The sequence below is a fragment of the Somniosus microcephalus genome, chromosome 12 (genome assembly GCF_052327205.1).
Source record: "Somniosus microcephalus isolate GS21.2 chromosome 12, FLI_Smic_1.0, whole genome shotgun sequence".
Classification (NCBI taxonomy): domain Eukaryota; kingdom Metazoa; phylum Chordata; class Chondrichthyes; order Squaliformes; family Somniosidae; genus Somniosus; species Somniosus microcephalus.
Window position 1 is genome coordinate 197,729,647 of NC_140998.1, and position 19,543 is coordinate 197,749,189.

A 19,543-nucleotide genomic window follows, 5' to 3' on the forward strand; every position below is an offset into this window, starting at 1 on the left:
ATAGAGTCCGGGGGGAGACAGAGTCCGGGGGAGATAGAGTCTGGGGGAGACAGGGTCTGGGGGGAGACAGAGTCCGGGGGAGACAGAGTCCGGTGGGAGACAGAGTCCGAGGGAGACAGAGTCTGGGGGGAGACAGAGTCCGGGAGAGACAGAGTCTGGTGGGAGACAGAGTCCGGGGGGGAGACAGAGTCCGGGGGAGATAGAGTCTATATTTGTAGCAACATTGTGAAAGTATTTGTGAAGACTTCCACCGTTTGTCTATTTTTTTTAAGCTTTTTTATTTTAGTGGAAATACTGAACAGAGAAACTTTCATATACAACGCATATTCTTCAAACTGACCAGAAGAATTCTTACCTCATGACTCATAATCTCATTCACACAAGTCCTAGGGATTCCCGAGTGCTGGAATTGGAATATTTACAATAAGGAAGCATATCTGGGGCTGATATCGGCCTTGCTATGGCAACAGAGGGAGATTTGCTCAGCGTCTAATCTGTGATGTACCTGACTTATTAAGACACTGCACAAAAAGCTAGAGTACTGCGTGCAGTTCTGGTCACCACATTACAGGAAAGATGTGATTGCACTAGAGAGGGTACAGAGGAGATTTACAAGGATGTTGCCGGGAGTAGAGAATCCTAGCTATGAGGAAAGACTGGATAGGCTGGGTCTGTTTTCCTTGGAACAGAGGAGGCTGAGGGGAGACCTTATTGAGGTGTATAAAATTATGAGGGGCCTAGATAAAGTGGATAAAAAGGATCTATTTCCCTTAGCAGAGGGGTCAAAAACCAGGGGGCACAGATTTAAAGTAATTGGTGGAAGGGTTAGAGGGGATTTGAGGGGAAACCCAGAGGGTTGTGGGGGTCTGGAACTCACTGCCTGAAAGGGTGGTAGAGGCAGGAAACCTAACCACATTAAAAAAGTACTTGGATGTGCAGTTGGGATGCTCTAACCTGCAGGGCTACGGTACCAAGAGCTGGGAAGTGGGATTAGGCTGGATAGCTCTTTGTTGGTCGGTGCGGACAGGATGGGCCGAAATGGCGTCCTTCCGTGCTGTAGCTTTCTCTGATTCTATGATTCTATGATTTGCCGATATATCAATAGTGATTGCACTTCTAAAAGTAATTCACTGAAAAGTAGGATGATGATTTTTAAGGGAGCACTTCCTGACCCCAGAGCCTATTCTACTGTGGCTAACAACCATTGTCTCAGAGACAATAGTGAGACCAACTGAGGATAATTGACACACCAAAGAGTCACTGTATAGGGATCAGGAGGGGAGACACTTGCTGAATTCATCCCTTCCCAGTCCAAGAGTACTGAGGGTAACTATCCCACCTCACCTCCTGTCCAGGTAGGGAAACTGGGAACCGTTAAGGCAGATACAAAACTTAGTTACACCTCAAGCTTCCATCTGCTCTCTATCCTCTATTAGAACATAAAAGTCACAAGTCAGTCAATTTTCATAGAATCATACTGCACAGTAGGAGGCCATTTGGGCCATCATGCCTGTGCCGGCTCTTTGCAGAGCTATCCGATTAGTACCACTTCCCTGCTCTTTCCCCATAGCCTGCAATTCTTTCCTTTTCAAGCATATGTCCAATTCCCTTCTGAAAGTTACTATTGAAGCTGCTGCCAGCACCCTTTCAGGCAGTCCGTTGTAGATCATAACAACTCGCTGCGTCAAAAGATTTTACCTCATCTGCCCTGACTTTTTATCTTTGTCCTCTGGTTACTGACCCTCCTGCCAGTGGAAACAGTTTCTCTCTATCTACTCTTATCAAAACCCCACATCATTTTGAACATCTCTATTAAAAATGCCCTTAACCTGCTCTGCTCTAAGTAAAACAACCCCAGCTTCTTTAGTCTCTATACATAAAATAAGAACATAAGAATTAGGAGCAGGAGTCGGCCATACGGCCCCTCGAGCCTCCTCCACCATTCAATAAGATCATGACTGATCTTCGACCTCAACTCCACTTTCCCACCCGATCTCCATATCCCTTGATTCCCCATGATTCCAAAAGTCTATCTATCTCAGCCTTGAATATACTCAATGACTCAGCATCCATAGCCCTTTGGGGTAGAGAATTCTAAAGATTCACAACTCCCTGAGTGAAGAAATTGCTCCTCATCTCAGTCTTAAATGGCCGACCCCTTATCCTGAGACTCTGCCCCCTAGTTCTAGACTTTCCAGACAGGGGAAATAGCCTCTCAGTCTACCCTACAATCGCCCTCAGAATCTTATATGTTTCAATGAGATCACCCCTCATTCTCCTAAACTCCTGTGTATAGGCTCAATCTACTCAATCTCTCCTCATAGGACAACCCTCTCATCCCAGGAATCAATCCAGTGAACCTTTGTTGCTCCGCCTCGAAGGCAAGTATATCCTTCCTCAGATAAGGTGACCAAAGCTATGCACAGTACTCCAGGTGTGGTCTCACCAAAGCCCTGCACAATTGTAGTGAGACTTCCTTAATCTTGTACTACAGCCCCCTTGCAATAAAGACCGTCTTGCCATTTGCCATCCTAATTGCTTGCTGTATCTGCTTGCTAACTCTGTGCTTCCTGTATGAGGACACCTAAATCTCTCTGAACACCAACATTTAATAGGTTCTCACCATTTAAAAAATATTCTGTTTTTCGATTCTTCCTACCAAAGTGAATAACCTCAGATTTCCTCACATTATACTCCGCCTGCCACCTTATTGCCCACTCACTTAACCTGTCTCTACCCCTTTGCAGGCTCTTTGTGTTCTCCTCACAGCTTACTTTCCCACCTAGTTTTGTAACATCAGCAAACTTGGATACATTACACTCGGTCCCTTCATCTAAGTCATTAATATAAATTGTAAATAGCTGAGGCCCAAGTACTGATCCTTGCAGCACCCCACTAGTTACAGCCTACCAATCTAAAAATGATCTGTTTATCCCTACTCTCTGTTCTCTGTCCGTTAACCAATCTTCAATCCATACTAATATATTACCCCTAATCCCATGAGCCCTAATATTGTGAAACAACCTCTTGTGTGGCACCTTGTACCATTTCTTTTGTCAATCTAAATATAGTACATCCGCTGGTTCCCCCTTATCTACCCTGCTAGTTACACTCTTTAAAATCTCCAGTAGATTTGTCGAACACAATTTCCCTTTCATGAAACCATGTTGACTCTGCCTAATCATATTATTTTCTAAGTGCCCTGTTACCACGTCCCTAATGAAAGATTCCGGCAATTTCCCTACTGCTGATGTCGGATGAACTGGCCTATATGTTACAAAAAGAAAATACTGCAGATGCTGGAAATCTGAAATAAAAACAGAAAATGCTGGAGATACTCAGCAGGTCGGGCAGCATCTGTGAAGAGAGAAACAGAGTTAATGTTTCAGGTCGATGACCTTTCGTCAGAACTGGAAAAAAAGCAGGAACTGGAACAGTATTTAAGCAAGTGTAGGGGCTGGGAAAGGGGGGAGGGGATGAAAGAACAAAAGGGAAGGTCTGTGAGAGGATAGAAGGCAGGAGAGGTTAAGAGACATTAGGAGATATTCAAGGCGAGAGGAGATGGTAATGGAACAGGTTAAGAAACAAAGGATGGCTCTAGATGAAGTGTGAATTGCGCTGGCAGAATGAAAGGCAGCTGCCCTGTGGGAGAGAAGAAAGACACAGACAAAAAGTGGATAAAAAATATATAAATGATAGGGGCCGAGGTTATGATCTGAAATTGTTGAACTCTATGTTGAGTCCAGAAGGCTGTAAAGTGCCTAATTGAAAGATGAGGTGCTGTTCCTCGAGCTTACGCTGAGCTTCAGTGGAACAATGCAAGAGCCCGAGGACAGTGAGGTCTGAGTGGGAGTGGAGCGGAGAATTAAAGTGACAGGCGACCGGAAGCTCGGGGTCCCCCTTATGGACTGAACGGAGGTGTTCCGCAAAGCGGTCACCCAATCTGCGTTTGGTCTCCCCAATGTAGAGGAGACCACATTGTGAGCAGCGAATACAGTATACTAGATTGCAAGAAGTACAAGTAAATCGCTGTTTCACCTGGAAGGGGTGTTTGGGGCCCTGGACAGTGGGAAGCGGGGAGGTATAAGGGCAGGTGTTACATCTCCTGCGCTTGCACGGGAAGGTGCCAGGCGAAAGGGAAGGGGTGCTGGGGGTGATAGAGGAGCGGACCAGGGTGTCACGGAGGGAGCAGTCCCTACAGAATGCTGAAAGGGGAGGTGAGGGGAAGATGCGTTTGGTGGTGGGATCACGCTGGAGTTGGCGGAAATGGTGGTGGATGATCCGTTGAATGTGGAGGCTGGTGGGGTGAAAGGTGAGGACAAGGGGAACTCTATCGTGGTTCCAGGAGGGAGGGGCAAGGGTGAGGGCAGAAGTGCGGGAGATAGAATGGACATGGTCAAGGGCTGTGTCAACCACAGTAGAGGGGAATCCTCGGTTGAGGAAAACAGAAGACATGTTGGAAGCACTGGTGTGGACGGTGGCATCGTCTGAGCAGATGCGGCGGAGACGGAGATACTGGGAGAATGGAATAGAATCCTTACAGGAAGCGGGGTGGGAGGAAGTGTAGTCCAGGTAGCTGTGGGAGTCAGTGGGCTTGTAGTGAATGTTTGTCAATAACCTATCCCCAGAGATGGAGATGGAGAAGTCGAGGAAGGGAAGGGAAGAGTCGGAGATGGACCATGTGAAGGTGAGGGCAGGGTGGAAATTGAAAGCAAAGTGAATGAAATTATCTAGTTCAGGGCGAGAGCAGGAAACGGCACTTATACAGCCATCAATGTACTGGAAAAAGAGGTGAGGGAGGGGACCTGAGTATGACTGGAACAGAGTGTTCCACATATCCCACGAAAAGGCAGGCATAGCTAGGACCCATGCGGATTCCCATAGCAACACCTTTGATTTGGAGGAAGTGAGGAGTCAAAGGAGAAGTTGTTCAATGTGAGAACAAGTTCAGCTAGGCGGAGGAGGGTGGTGGTGGATGGGGAGTGGTTGGGCCTCTGTTCAAGGAAGAAGCGGAGCGCCTTCAGGCCATCCTGGTGGGGGATGGAGGTGTAGAGGGATTGGACGTCCATGGTGAAAAGGAGATGAAATAACAACAGAAAATGCTGGAAATACTCAGCAGGCCAGGCAGCATCCGTGGAGAGAGAAACAGAGTTAACGTTTCAGGTCTGGGACCCTTCATCAGAACTGGAAAAAGCTGGAGATGTAACAGATATTAAGCAGGTGCAGAGACGGGGGCGGGGGGGAGGAAGAAATAGAAAGAACATCCTATACTTTTGTAAGAGGCAGGAAAGATAAAATGTTGCAAATGGGAATGGCAAAAATCATACTGCATGAAAAATGGGGGTAGGGATAATTATCTGAAATTGTTGAACTCAATATTGAGTCTGGCAGGCTGCAAAGTGCCCAATCGAAAGATGAGGTGCTGTTCCTCGAGCTTACGTTGAGCTTCATTGGAACAATGTAATAGGCCGAGGACGGAGAGGTCAGAGTAGGAGTGAAGCGGTGAATTAAAGTGACAGGCGACCGGAAGCTCAGGGTCACCCTTACGGACTGAACGGAGGTGTTCCACAAAGCGGTCGCCCAATCTGCGTTTGGTCTCCCCAATGTAGAGGAGACCGCATCGTGAGCAGCGAATACAGTATATTAAATTGCAAGAAGTACAAGTAACTCGCTGTTTCACCTGGAAGGGGTGTTTTGGGGCCCTGGACAGTGGGAAGGGAGGAGGTAAAAGGGCAGGTGTTGGGTAACCCTGAGCTTCCGTTTCTCCACGGATGCTGCCTGGCCTGCTGAGTATTTCCAGCATTTTCTGTTGTTATTTCAGATTTCCAGCATCCGCAGTATTTTGCAATTATATTAGTGAAAAGGAGGTGGTTGGGTCCAGGAAATTGGAAACTGTTAAAGTAGCGGAGGGCATCGGAAGAGTCGCGGATGTAGGTGGGAAGAGACTGGACAAGGGGAGAAAAAATAGAGTTGAGATAGGCAGAGATAAGTTCCGTGGGGCAAGACCAGGCTGAAATGATGGGTCTACCAGGGCAGTCCTGTTTGTGGATCTTGGGAAGGAGGTAGAAGTGGGCTGTGTGGGGTTGGGGAACTATGAGGTTGGCGGCCGTGGGGGGAAGATTTCCAGAGGAGATGAGGTCAGTGACAGTCTTGGAAACGGAGGCTTGATGTTCAGTAGTGGGGTCGTGGTCCAGGCAGAGGTAGGGGGAGGTGTCGGAGAGTTGGCGTTCAGCTTCCGCTAGATAGAGGTCGGTTCGCCAAACAACAATGGCGCCACGTTTGTCAGCAGGTTTAATGACAATGTTGGGGTTGGATCTGAGAGAATGGACTGCTGCAAGTTCAGAGGAAGGTAGGTTGGAGTGAGTGAGGGGAGCAGAGAAATGGAGGCGGCCGATGTCGCGGCGGCCGTTTGCAATGAAAAGATCTAGAGAGGGTAAGAGGCCAGGGGAGGGGTCCAGGTAGAACGAGAATTCTGAAAGCGGGAGAAAGGGTCAGCCATGCGGGGGGAAGACTCCTGGCCAAAGAAGTGGGCACGGAGACGAAGGCGGCAGAAAAAGAGCTTGTGCCGATATGTTCCCTACTTTTTCTCTCTGTTCTTTCTTGAATAGCGGGGTTACATTTGCTACGTTCCAATCCATGGGGTTAGTTCTCAAATCTAGGGAATTTTGGAAGATCAAAACCAATGCATCCACAATCTTAGCTGACACCTCTTTTAAAACCTGTTACCACATCCCTAATGATAGATTCCAGCAATTTCCAGTTAGAGACAGAATCCGGGGGGTAAAGGGACAGAGTCCGGGGGGCACATGTTCCGGGGGACACGGGATCAGGGACGGACCGGATCTGGGGATGACGAGTTCCAGGATGCAACAGGGTTCAGGAGGGACCGGGTTCGGGCGGCACAGGGTCAGGGAGTGACCAGGTCTGGGTGGCACGGGGTCAGGGAGTGACCGGGTTTGGTGGGCACGGGGTCAGGGAGTGACCGGGTCGGGGGGTCACGGGGTCAGGGAGTGACCAGGTCCGGGCGACATGGGGTCAGGGAGTGACTGGGTCCAGGGGGCACGGGGTCAGTGGGTGACCGAGTCTGGGGGGCATGGGGTCAGGGGGTGACCGGGTCCGGGTGGCACGGGGTCAGGGTGTGACCGAGTCTGGTGGACACGGGGTCAGGGAGTGACTGGGGCTGGGGGGCACAGGGTCAGGGAGTGACCAGGTCCGGGGTGGCACGGGGTCAGGGTGTGAGCGGGTCGAGTGGGCACTGGGTCAGGGAGGGATGGGGTTAGGGAGTGAACGGGTCCGGGGGGCACGGGGTCAGGGAGTGACCGGGTCCAGGGGGCACGGGGTCAGGAAGGGATGGGGTTAGGGAGTGACCAGGTCTGGGGGGTACGGCGTCAGGGAGTGACCGGGGCTGGGGGGCACGGTGTCAGGGGGTGACCGGGTCTGGGTGGCATGGGGTCAGGGTGTGACCGGGTCTGGGAGTGACCCAGTCTGGGAGGGCGCAGGGTCAGGGAGGGATGGGGTTAGGGAGTGACCGGGTCTGGGGGGTACGGGGTCAGGGAGGGATGGGGTTAGGGAGTGACCGGGTCTGGGGGGTACGGGGTCAGGGTGTGACTGGGTCCAGGGGGCACGGGGTCAGGGAGTGACCGGGTCCAGGGGGAACGGGGTCAGGGTGTGACCGGGTCTGGGAGTGACCCAGTCTGGGAGGGCATGGGGTCAGGGAGTGACTGGGTCTGGGGGGCACGGGGTCAGGGTGTGACTGGGTCCAGGGGGCACGGGGTCAGGGAGTGACCGGGTCCAGGGGGAACGGGGTCAGGGAGTGACCGGGTCCAGGGGGAACGGGGTCAGGGAGTGACCGGGTCCAGGGGGCACGGGGTCAGGGAGTGACCGGGTCCAGGGGGAACGGGGTCAGGGTGTGACCGGGTCTGGGAGTGACCCAGTCTGGGAGGGCATGGGGTCAGGGAGTGACTGGGTCTGGGGGGCACGGGGTCAGGGTGTGACTGGGTCCAGGGGGCACGGGGTCAGGGAGTGACCGGGTCTGGGAGTGACCCAGTCTGGGAGGGCATGGGGTCAGGGAGTGACTGGGTCCGGGGGGCATGGGGTCAGGGAGTGACTGGGTCCGGGGGGCATGGGGTCAGGGTGTGACTGGGTCCAGGGGGCACGGGGTCAGGGAGTGACCGGGTCCAGGGGGAACGGGGTCAGGGTGTGACCGGGTCCAGGGGGAACGGGGTCAGGGAGTGACCGGGTCCAGGGGGCACGGGGTCAGGGAGTGACCGGGTCCAGGGGGAACGGGGTCAGGGTGTGACCGGGTCTGGGAGTGACCCAGTCTGGGAGGGCATGGGGTCAGGGAGTGACTGGGTCCGGGGAGCACGGGGTCAGGGAGTGACTGGGTCCTGGGGGCACGGGGTCAGGGGGTGACCGGGTCCGGGTGATACGTGGTCAGGGAGTGACCGGGTCCACGGGGCACGGGGTCAGGGAGTGACCAGGTCCGGGGTGGCACAGGGTCAGGGGGTGACTGGGTCGGGGGGGCACGGGTTCAGGGAGTGACCGGGTCCGGGAGGGACGGGGTCAGGGTGTGACTGGGTCCAGGGGGCACGGGGTCAGGGAGTGACTGGGTCCAGGGGGCACGGGGTCAGGGAGGGATGGGGTTAGGGAGTGACCGGGTCTGGGGGGTATGGGGTCAGGGAATGACCGGGTCCTGGGGGCATGGGGTCAGGGAGTGACCGGGTCCGGGTGGCACGGGATCAGGGAGGGATGGGGTTAGGGAGTGACCGGGTCTGGGGGGTACGGGGTCAGGGAGTGACCGGGTCCAGGGGGCACGGGGTCAGGGAGGGATGGGGTTAGGGAGTGACCGGGTCTGGGGGGTACGGGGTCAGGGAGTGACCGGGTCCGGTGGACACGGGGTCAGGGAGTGACTGGGGCTGGGGGGCACGGGGTCAGGGGGTGACTGGGTCCAGGGGGCATGGGGTCAGTGGGTGACCAGGTCCGGGGGACATGGGGTCAGGGAGTGACTGGGTCCAGGGGGCACGGGGTCAGTGGGTGACCGAGTCTGGGGGGCATGGGGTCAGGGGGTGACCGGGTCCGGGTGGCACGGGGTCAGGGTGTGACCGAGTCCGGTGGACACGGGGTCAGGGAGTGACTAGGGCTGGGGGGCATGGGGTCAGGGGGTGACCGGGTCCGGGTGGCACGGGGTCAGGGTGTGACCGAGTCCGGTGGACACGGGGTCAGGGAGTGACTAGGGCTGGGGGGCACGGGGTCAGGGGGTGACCGGGTCCGGGTGGCACGGGGTCAGGGTGTGACCGAGTCCGGTGGACACGGGGTCAGGGAGTGACTAGGGCTGGGGGGCATGGGGTCAGGGGGTGACCAGGTCCGGGTGGCACGGGGTCAGGGTGTGACCGAGTCCGGTGGACACGGGGTCAGGGAGTGACTAGGGCTGGGGGGCACGGGGTCAGGGGGTGACCGGGTCTGGGTGGCATGGGGTCAGGGTGTGACCGGGTCCGGGTGGCATGGGGTCAGGGAGTGACCGGGTCCGGGGGGCACGGGGTCAGGGAGTGACCGGGTCCGGGTGGCACGGTGTCAGGGAGTGATCGGGTCCAGGGGGCACGGGGTCAGGGAGTGACCGGGTCCGGGTGGCACGGGTTCAGGGAGTGACCGGGTCCGGGGGACACGGGGTCAGGGAGTGACCGGGCCCGGGTGGCACGGGGTCAGGGAGTGACCGGGTCCGGGGGGCACGGGGTCAGGGAGTGACCGGGTCCGGGTGGCACGGGGTCAGGGAGTGACCGGGCCCGGGGGACACGGGGTCAGGGAGTGACCGGGTCCAGGTGGCACGGGGTCAGGGAGGGATGGGCTTAGGGGGTGACCGGGTCCGGGGGGCACAGGGTCAGGGAGTGACTGGGTCCGGGGGACACGGGGTCAGGGGGTGACCGGGTCCAGGGTCACGGGGTCAGGGGTGACCTCGTCCAGGGGACACAGAGTGCGGGAGGGTCAGGATCGGGAGGAACCGGTTCCCTTTAATCAATGTCTCTCACCGTTGCTGAGCCGACAATCACCGGTAATGCTCGTACTGTACAGCAGGGTGCAGAGTCTGTTGGCCTGATGTTGTCCTGTGTTAGATTTGGGATACTTGGCTATTTCAACAGTAGGTGGACACTAGATTGGTAAAGGTTTCTGCTTCAGGCTGTGTTGTAGATGTATTGAGGGTTGTTCGGCAGTAGGAGGAGCTGTTAGACTGACAAACAGTTCCAGCGACAGCAACACTGATTCCAGTTTCCGCCACGTCCGCCTCCCGGTGCTGATGGGCTGAAATTCTCTCGTTAGACAACATCTTCTCAAATCATCACATTCAGGAAAACCCTGTGCAGGGCAGGGATCCCGCCCATCCCACCCCAACACAGCCCAGCACATCCCAGCACATTCCAACACATTCCTACACACCCCTACACATCCCAACACACCCCAACACATCCCAACACACCCCAACAAAACAAAGCACATCCCAAAACACCCCAACACACCACAACACATCCCAACATACGCCAACACATCCCACCACAACCCAACACAACCCAGCACATCCCAACACAGCCCAACACACCCCAACACCTCCCAACACACCCCAACATAACCCAGCACAGCCCAACACACCCCAACACATCCCACCACACCCCAACACATCATAACACACCCCAACAAAACAAAGCACATCCCAACACACCCCAACACACCACAACACATCCCAACATACCCCAACACATCCCACCACAAACCAACACACCCCAGCACACACAAACACATCCCAACACACAACAACACAACCCATCACACACCAACACATCCCAATACACCCCAACACATCCCAACACAACACAACAAAGCACATCCCAACACACCCCAACAAACCACAACACACACAAACACATCCCAACACACCCCAACACACACAAACAGATCCCAACACATCCCAATACACCCCATCACAACAAAGCACATCCCAACACACCCCAACACATCCCAACACATCCCAACACACCCCAACACACCCCAACACACACAAACACATCCCAACACACCCCATCACAACAAAGCACAACCCAACACACCCCAACACACCACAACACATCCCAACACATTCCAACACATCCCAACACAATCCAACACATCACAACACACCCCAACACATCACCAAAACAGCACCAACACATCCCCAACACATATCCAACACACACAACACATCCCAACACATCCCAACACACCCGAACGCACCCCAACACCCCAACATATCACAACACATCCCAACATATCCCAACACACTCCAACACATCCCAACACACCCCAACACACTCCAACACATCCCAACACATCCCAACACAGCCCAACACATCCCAACACACCGGAACACACCCAAACACACCACAACACACTCCAACACACCCCAAAACACCCCACGACATCCCAACACGCCAAACACCCCAACACATCCCAACACATCCCAACACACCCAACACACCCCAACATATCCCAACAGATCCAAACACATCCCAACACACCCCAACACACCCCAACACACCCAAACACACCGCAACACACCCAAACACACCCCAACACATCCCAACACAGCCCAACACATCCCAACACATCCCAACACACTCCAACATATCCTAACACATTCCAACACACCCCAACACAATCCAACACACCCCAACACATCCCAACACACAGCAACACATCCCAACACATCCCAACACACCCCAACACATCCCAACACACCCCAACACACCCCAACACATCCCAACACACTCCAACACATCCCCACACATGCCAACAGACCCCAACATACTCCAACGCATCCAACACACCCCAACACACTCCAACACACCCAAACACAACCCAACACATTCCAACACACCCCAACGCACCCCAACACACTCCAACAGACCCAAACATACTCCAACACATTCCAACACACCCCAGTACACCCCGCCACACCACACCACATCCCAACACACCCCATCACATTCCAACACACGCCACACCCCAACACGACCAACACATCCCAATAACCCCAACACACCCAAAACATCCCAACGCACACCAACACACCCCAACACATCCTAACACATCCCAACAAATCCCAACACATCACAACACATCCCAACACACCCCAACACATCCCAACACAGCCCAACACATCCTAACACTCCCCAGCACACCACACCACATCCCAAAACACTCCAACTCACCCCAACACATCCCAACACACCCCAACACAGCCAACACATGCCAACACACCCCAACACACTCCAACACACCCCAACACACCCCAACACACCCCAACTCACCCCAACATGCCCCAACACACCCCAACAAAGCCCAACACATCCCAACACATCCCAAGACATCCCAACACACCCCAACACACCCCAACACGCCCCAACACATCCCAGCATATCCCAACACACTCCAACATATCCCAACACATTCCAACACACCCCAACACACCCCTATACATCCCAGCACATCCCAACACACCCCAACACATCCCAAAACACCCCAACACACCCCAACACATCCACAACACATCCCAACACAACCCAACACACTTCAACATACCCCAACACATCCTAACACACAGCAACACATCCCAACACACGCCAACACGTCCCAACACATCCCAACACAGCCCAACACACCCAAACACACCCCAACACATCCCAACACACCCCAACATACCCCAACACACCCCAACACATCCCAACACTCTCCAACACACCCCAACACATTGCAACACACGCTAACACAAACAAACACACCCCAACACACTCCAACACATCCAACACACCCCAACACACCCCAACATACCCCAACACACCCCAACACATCCCAACACACCCCAACACACCCCAACACATCCCAACACACCCCAACACACCCCAACACATCCCAAAACATCCCAAAACACCCCAACACCCCCAACACACCCCAACACATCCCCAACACATCCCAACACACCCCAACACACCCCAAAACATCCCACCACATCCCTACAGAGCCCAACACACTTCAACGCATCCCAACACATTTCAACACACCCCAACACACCCCAACACACTCCAACACAGCCAAACACAACCCAACACATTCCAACACACCCCAACACATTCCAACAGACCCAAACATAATCCAACACATTCCAACACACCCCCGCACACCCCGCCACACCCCAACACACCACACCACATCCCAACACACCCCACCACATCCCAACACACCCCACACCCCAACACATCCCAACACATCCCAATAATCCCAACACACCCAACACATCCCAACGCACACCAACACACCCCAACACATCCTAACACATCCCAACAAATCCCAACACATCACAACACATCCCAACACACCCCAACACATCCCAACACAGCCCAACACATCCTAACACTCCCCAGTACACCCCACCACATCCCAAAACACTCCAACTCTCCCCAACACATCCCAACACACCCCAACACACCCAACACATCCCAACACAGCCCAACACACCCAAACACATCCCAACACACCCCATCACACCCCAACATACCCCAACACACCCCAACACATCCCAACACACCCCAACATTCCCCAACACATTCCAACACTCCAACACACCCCGCCACACTCCAACACATCCCAACACACCCCAACATACCCCAACACACCCCAACACATCCCAACACTCTCCAACACACCCCAACACATTGCAACACACGCTAACACAAACAAACACACCCCAACACACTCCAACACATCCAACACACCCCAACACACCCCAACATACCCCAACACACCCCAACACATCCCAACACACCCCAACACACCCCAACACATTCCAACAAACCCCAACACACCCCAACACATCCCAAAACATCCCAAAACACCCCAACACCCCCAACACACCCCAACACATCCCCAACACATCCCAACACACCCCAACACACCCCAAAACATCCCACCACATCCCAACAGAGCCCAACACACTCCAACGCATCCCAACACATTTCAACACACCCCAACACACCCCAACACACTCCAACACAGCCAAACACAACCCAACACATTCCAACACACCCCAACACACTCCAACAGACCCAAACATACTCCAACACATTCCAACACACCCCCGCACACCCCGCCACACCCCAACACACCACATCCCAACACACCCCACCACATCCCAACACACCCCACACCCCAACACATCCCAACACATCCCAATAACCCCAACACACCCAACACATCCCAACGCACACCAACACACCCCAACACATCCTAACACATCCCAACAAATCCCAACACATCACAACACATCCCAACACACCCCAACACATGCCAACACAGCCCAACACATCCTAACACTCCCCAGCACACCCCACCACATCCCAAAACACTCCAACTCACCCCAACACATCCCAACACACCCCAACACACCCAACACATCCCAACACAGCCCAACACACCCAAACACACCCCAACACACCCCAACACACCCCAACATACCCCAACACACCCCAACACATCCCAACACACCCCAACATTCCCCAACACATTCCAACACTCCAACACACCCCACCACACTCCAACACACCCCACGACATCCCAACGCACCCAACACACCCCAACACATCCCAACAGACTCCAACATACCCTAACACATTCCAACAAACCCCAACACACCCCAACACATCCCAAAACATCCCAAAACACCCCAACACCCCCCAACACACCCCAACATATCCCCAACACATCCCAACACACCCCAACACACCCAAAAATATCCCAACGCATCCCAACAGAGCCCAACACACTCCAACACATCCCCACATATTTCAACACACCCCAACACACTACAACACACCCCAACACATAACAACACACCCCAACACATCCCAACATCCCCCCACACACCCCAACACGCCCCAGCACAGCCCAACACATCCCGCACATCCCAACACACCCCAACACACCCCAACATGCCACAGCACAGCCCAACACATCCCAGCACATCCCAACACACTCCAACATATCCTAACACGTTCTAACACACCCCAACACACCCCAACACATCCGGCACATCCCAACACACCACAACACACGCCAACACATCCCCAACACATTCCAACACACCCCAACACACTCCAACACACCCCAACACATCCCAACACACAGCAACACATCCCAACACATCCCAACACACCCCAACACATCCCAAAACATCCCAACACACCCCAACACACCCCAACACATCCCAACACATCCCAACACACTCCAACACAGCCCAACACATGCCAACACACCCCAACATACTCCAACGCACCCAACACACCCTAACAGACTCCAACACACCCAAACACAACACAACACATTCCAACACACCCCAACACACCTCAACACACTCCAACAGACCCAAACATACTCCAACACATTCCAACATACCCCAACACACCCCAACACATCCCAACACACCCCAACACACCCCAACACATTCCAACACGCCAACACAACCCGCCACACTCCAAAACACCCCACGACATCCCAACACACCAAACACCCCAACACATCCCAACACATCCCAACACATCCCAACACACCCAAACACACCCCAACACATCCCAATACACCCCATCACAACAAAGCACATCCCAACACACCCCAACACATCCCAACACATCCCAACACACCCCAACACACCCCAACACACACAAACACATCCCAACACACCCCATCACAACAAAGCACAACCCAACACACCCCAACACACCACAACACATCCCAACACATTCCAACACATCCCAACACAATCCAACACATCACAACACACCCCAACACATCCCCAAAACATCACCAACACATCCCCAACACATCTCCAACACACACAACACATCCCAACACATCCCAACACACCCGAACACACCCCAACACCCCAACATATCACAACACATCCCAAAATACCCCAACACACCCCAACACATTCCAACACACCCCAACACATCCGAACATACACCAACATATCCCAACACACCCCAACCTACCCCAACACACCCCAACACATCCCAACACACTCCAACACACCCCAACACATCGCAACACATGCTAACACAAACCAACACACCCCAACACACTCCAACACATCCAACACACCTCAACACACCCCAACATACCCCAACACACCCCAACACATCCCAACACACCCCAACACAACCCAACACATTCCAACACTCCAACACACCCCGCCACACTCCAAAACACCCCACGACATCCCAACACACCAAACACCCCAACACATCCCAACACATCCCAACACATCCCAACACACCCAAACACACCCCAACACATCCCAATACACCCCATCACAACAAAGCACATCCCAACACACCCCAACACATCCCAACACATCCCAACACACCCCAACACACCCCAACACACACAAACACATCCCAACACACCCCATCACAACAAAGCACAACCCAACACACCCCAACACACCACAACACATCTCAACACATTCCAACACATCCCAACACAATCCAACACATCACAACACACCCCAACACATCCCCAAAACAGCACCAACACATCCCCAACACATATCCAACACACACAACACATCCCAACACATCCCAACACACCTGAATGCACCCCAACATATCACAACACATCCCAACATATCCCAACACACTCGAACACATCCCAACACACCCCAACACACTCCAACACATCCCAACACATCCCAACACACCCCAACACATCCCAACACACCTGAACACACCCAAACACACCACAACACACTCCAACACACCCCAACACAGCCCAACACATCCCAACACAGCCCAACACATCCCAAAACATCCCAACACACCCCAACACATTCCAACATTCCAACACACCCCGCCACACTCCAAAACACCCCACGACATCCCAACACACCAAACACCCCAACACATCCCAACACATCCCAACACACCCAACGCACCCCAACATATCCCAACAGATCCAAACACATCCCAACACACCCCAACACACCCCAACACACCCAAACACACCGCAACACACCCAAACACACCCCAACACAGCCCAACACATCCCAACACAGCCCAACACATCCCAACACATCCCAACACACTCCAACATATCCTAACACATTCCAACACACCCCAACACATCCCCAAAACATCACCAAAACATCCCCAACACATCTCCAACACACACAACGCATCCCAACACATCCCAACACATCCCAACACACTCCAACACATCCCAACACATCCCAACACACCTGAACACAACCAAACACACCGCAACACACCCCAACACACCCCAACACATCCCAACACATTCCAACACACCCCAACAAAACCCAAGACAACACAACACATCCCAACACACCCCAACACAGCCCAACACATCCCAGCATATCCCAACACACTCCAACATATCCCAACACATTCCAACACGCCCCAACACACCCCAATACATCCCAGCACATCCCAACACACACCAACACACCCCAACACATCCCAAAACACCCCAACACACCCCAACACATCCCCAACACATCCCAACACACCCCAACACACCCTAACACAGAGCAACACATCCCAACACATGCCAACACATCCCAACACAGCCCAACACACCCAAACACACCCCAACACATCCCAACACACACCAACATATCCCAACACACCCCAACACATCCCAACACACTCTAACACACCCCAACACATCGCAACACACGCTAACACAAACCAACACACCCCAACACACTCCAACACATCCAACACACCCCAACACACCCCAACATACCCCAGCACACACCAACACATCCCAACACACCCCAACAAAACAAAGCACATCCCAACACACCCCAACGCACCACAACACATCCCAACATACCCCAACGCATCCCACCACAACCCAACACACCACAACACACACAAACACATCCCAACACACCACAACACACCCCATCACACAACAACACATCCCAATACACCCCAACACATCCCAACACAACACAACAAAGCACATCCCAACAGACCCCAACAAACCACAACACACACAAACAGATCCCAACACACCCCAACACACACAAACAGATCCCAACACATCCCAATACACTCCATCACAACAAAGCACATCCCAACACACCCCAACACATCCCAAAACATCCCAACACACCCCAACACACCCCAACACACACAAACACATCCCAACACACCCCATCACAACAAAGCACAACCCAACACACCCCAACACACCACAACACATCCCAACACATTCCAACACATCCCAACACACTCCAACACATCACAACACACCCCAACACATCCCCAAAACATCACCAACACATCCCCAACACATCTCCAACACACACAACACATCCCAACACATCCCAACACACCCGAACACACCCCAACACCCCAACATATCACAACACATCCCAACATATCCCAACACACTGCAACACATCCCAACACACCCCAACATACTCCAACACATCCCAACACATCACAACACACCCCAACACATCCCAACACACCTGAACACACCCAAACACACCACAACACACCCCAACACACCCCAACACAGCTTAACACAGCCCAACACAGCACAACACAGCCCAACGCATCCCAACACACTCCAACACATCCCAACACTTTCCAACACAACCCAACACAACCCAACACACTCCAAGACACCCCAACACATCCCAACACACCCCAACACACCCCAACACGCCCCAACACAGCCCAGCACATCCCAACACACTCCAACATATCCCAGCACATTCCAACACACACCAACACACCCCAACACATTCCAAAATACCCCAACACACCCCAACACATCCCCAACACATCCCAAAACACCCCAACACATCCGAACACACACCAACATATCCCAACACACCCCAACCTACCCCAACACACCCCAACACACCCCAACACACTCCAACACACCCCAACACATCGCAACACATGCTAACACAAACCAACACACCCCAACACACTCCAACACATCCCAAAATACCCCAACACACCCCAACACATCCCCAACACATCCCAACACACCCCAACACATCCGAACACACACCAACATATCCCAACACACCCCAACCTACACCAACACACCCCAACACACCCCAACACACTCCAACACACCCCAACACATCGCAACACATGCTAACACAAACCAACACACCCCAACATACCCCAACACACCCCAACACATCTCAACACACCCCAACACACCCCAACACATTCCAACACTCCAACACACCCCGCCACACTCCAAAACACCCCACGACATCCCAACACACCAAACACCCCAACACATCCCAACACATCCCAACATACCCAACACACCCCAACATATCCCAACAGATCCAAACACATCCCAACACATCCCAACACAGCCCAACACCTCCCAACACATCCCAACACACTCCAACATATTCTAACACATTCCAACACACCCCAAAACATCCCCAAAACATCACCAAAACATC

The 19,543-nt window shown here is 53.6% G+C and overlaps 2 protein-coding genes across 2 annotated transcripts in view; both read left to right on the plus strand.

The window, feature by feature from the left end:
• Positions 1-19,543, plus strand: part of LOC147109867 (glutamate receptor ionotropic, kainate 5-like) — a 612,408-nt gene that overhangs the window by 501,503 nt on the left and 91,362 nt on the right. The window lies entirely within an intron of this gene.
• On the plus strand, positions 8,957-18,859 carry LOC147109868 (uncharacterized; the record flags this gene model as incomplete). Its single annotated transcript, XM_086004145.1, has 2 exons — positions 8,957-8,961; positions 17,620-18,859. Coding segments are annotated over exons 1-2 (1,245 nt in total), but the record flags the coding sequence as incomplete, so codon positions are not given.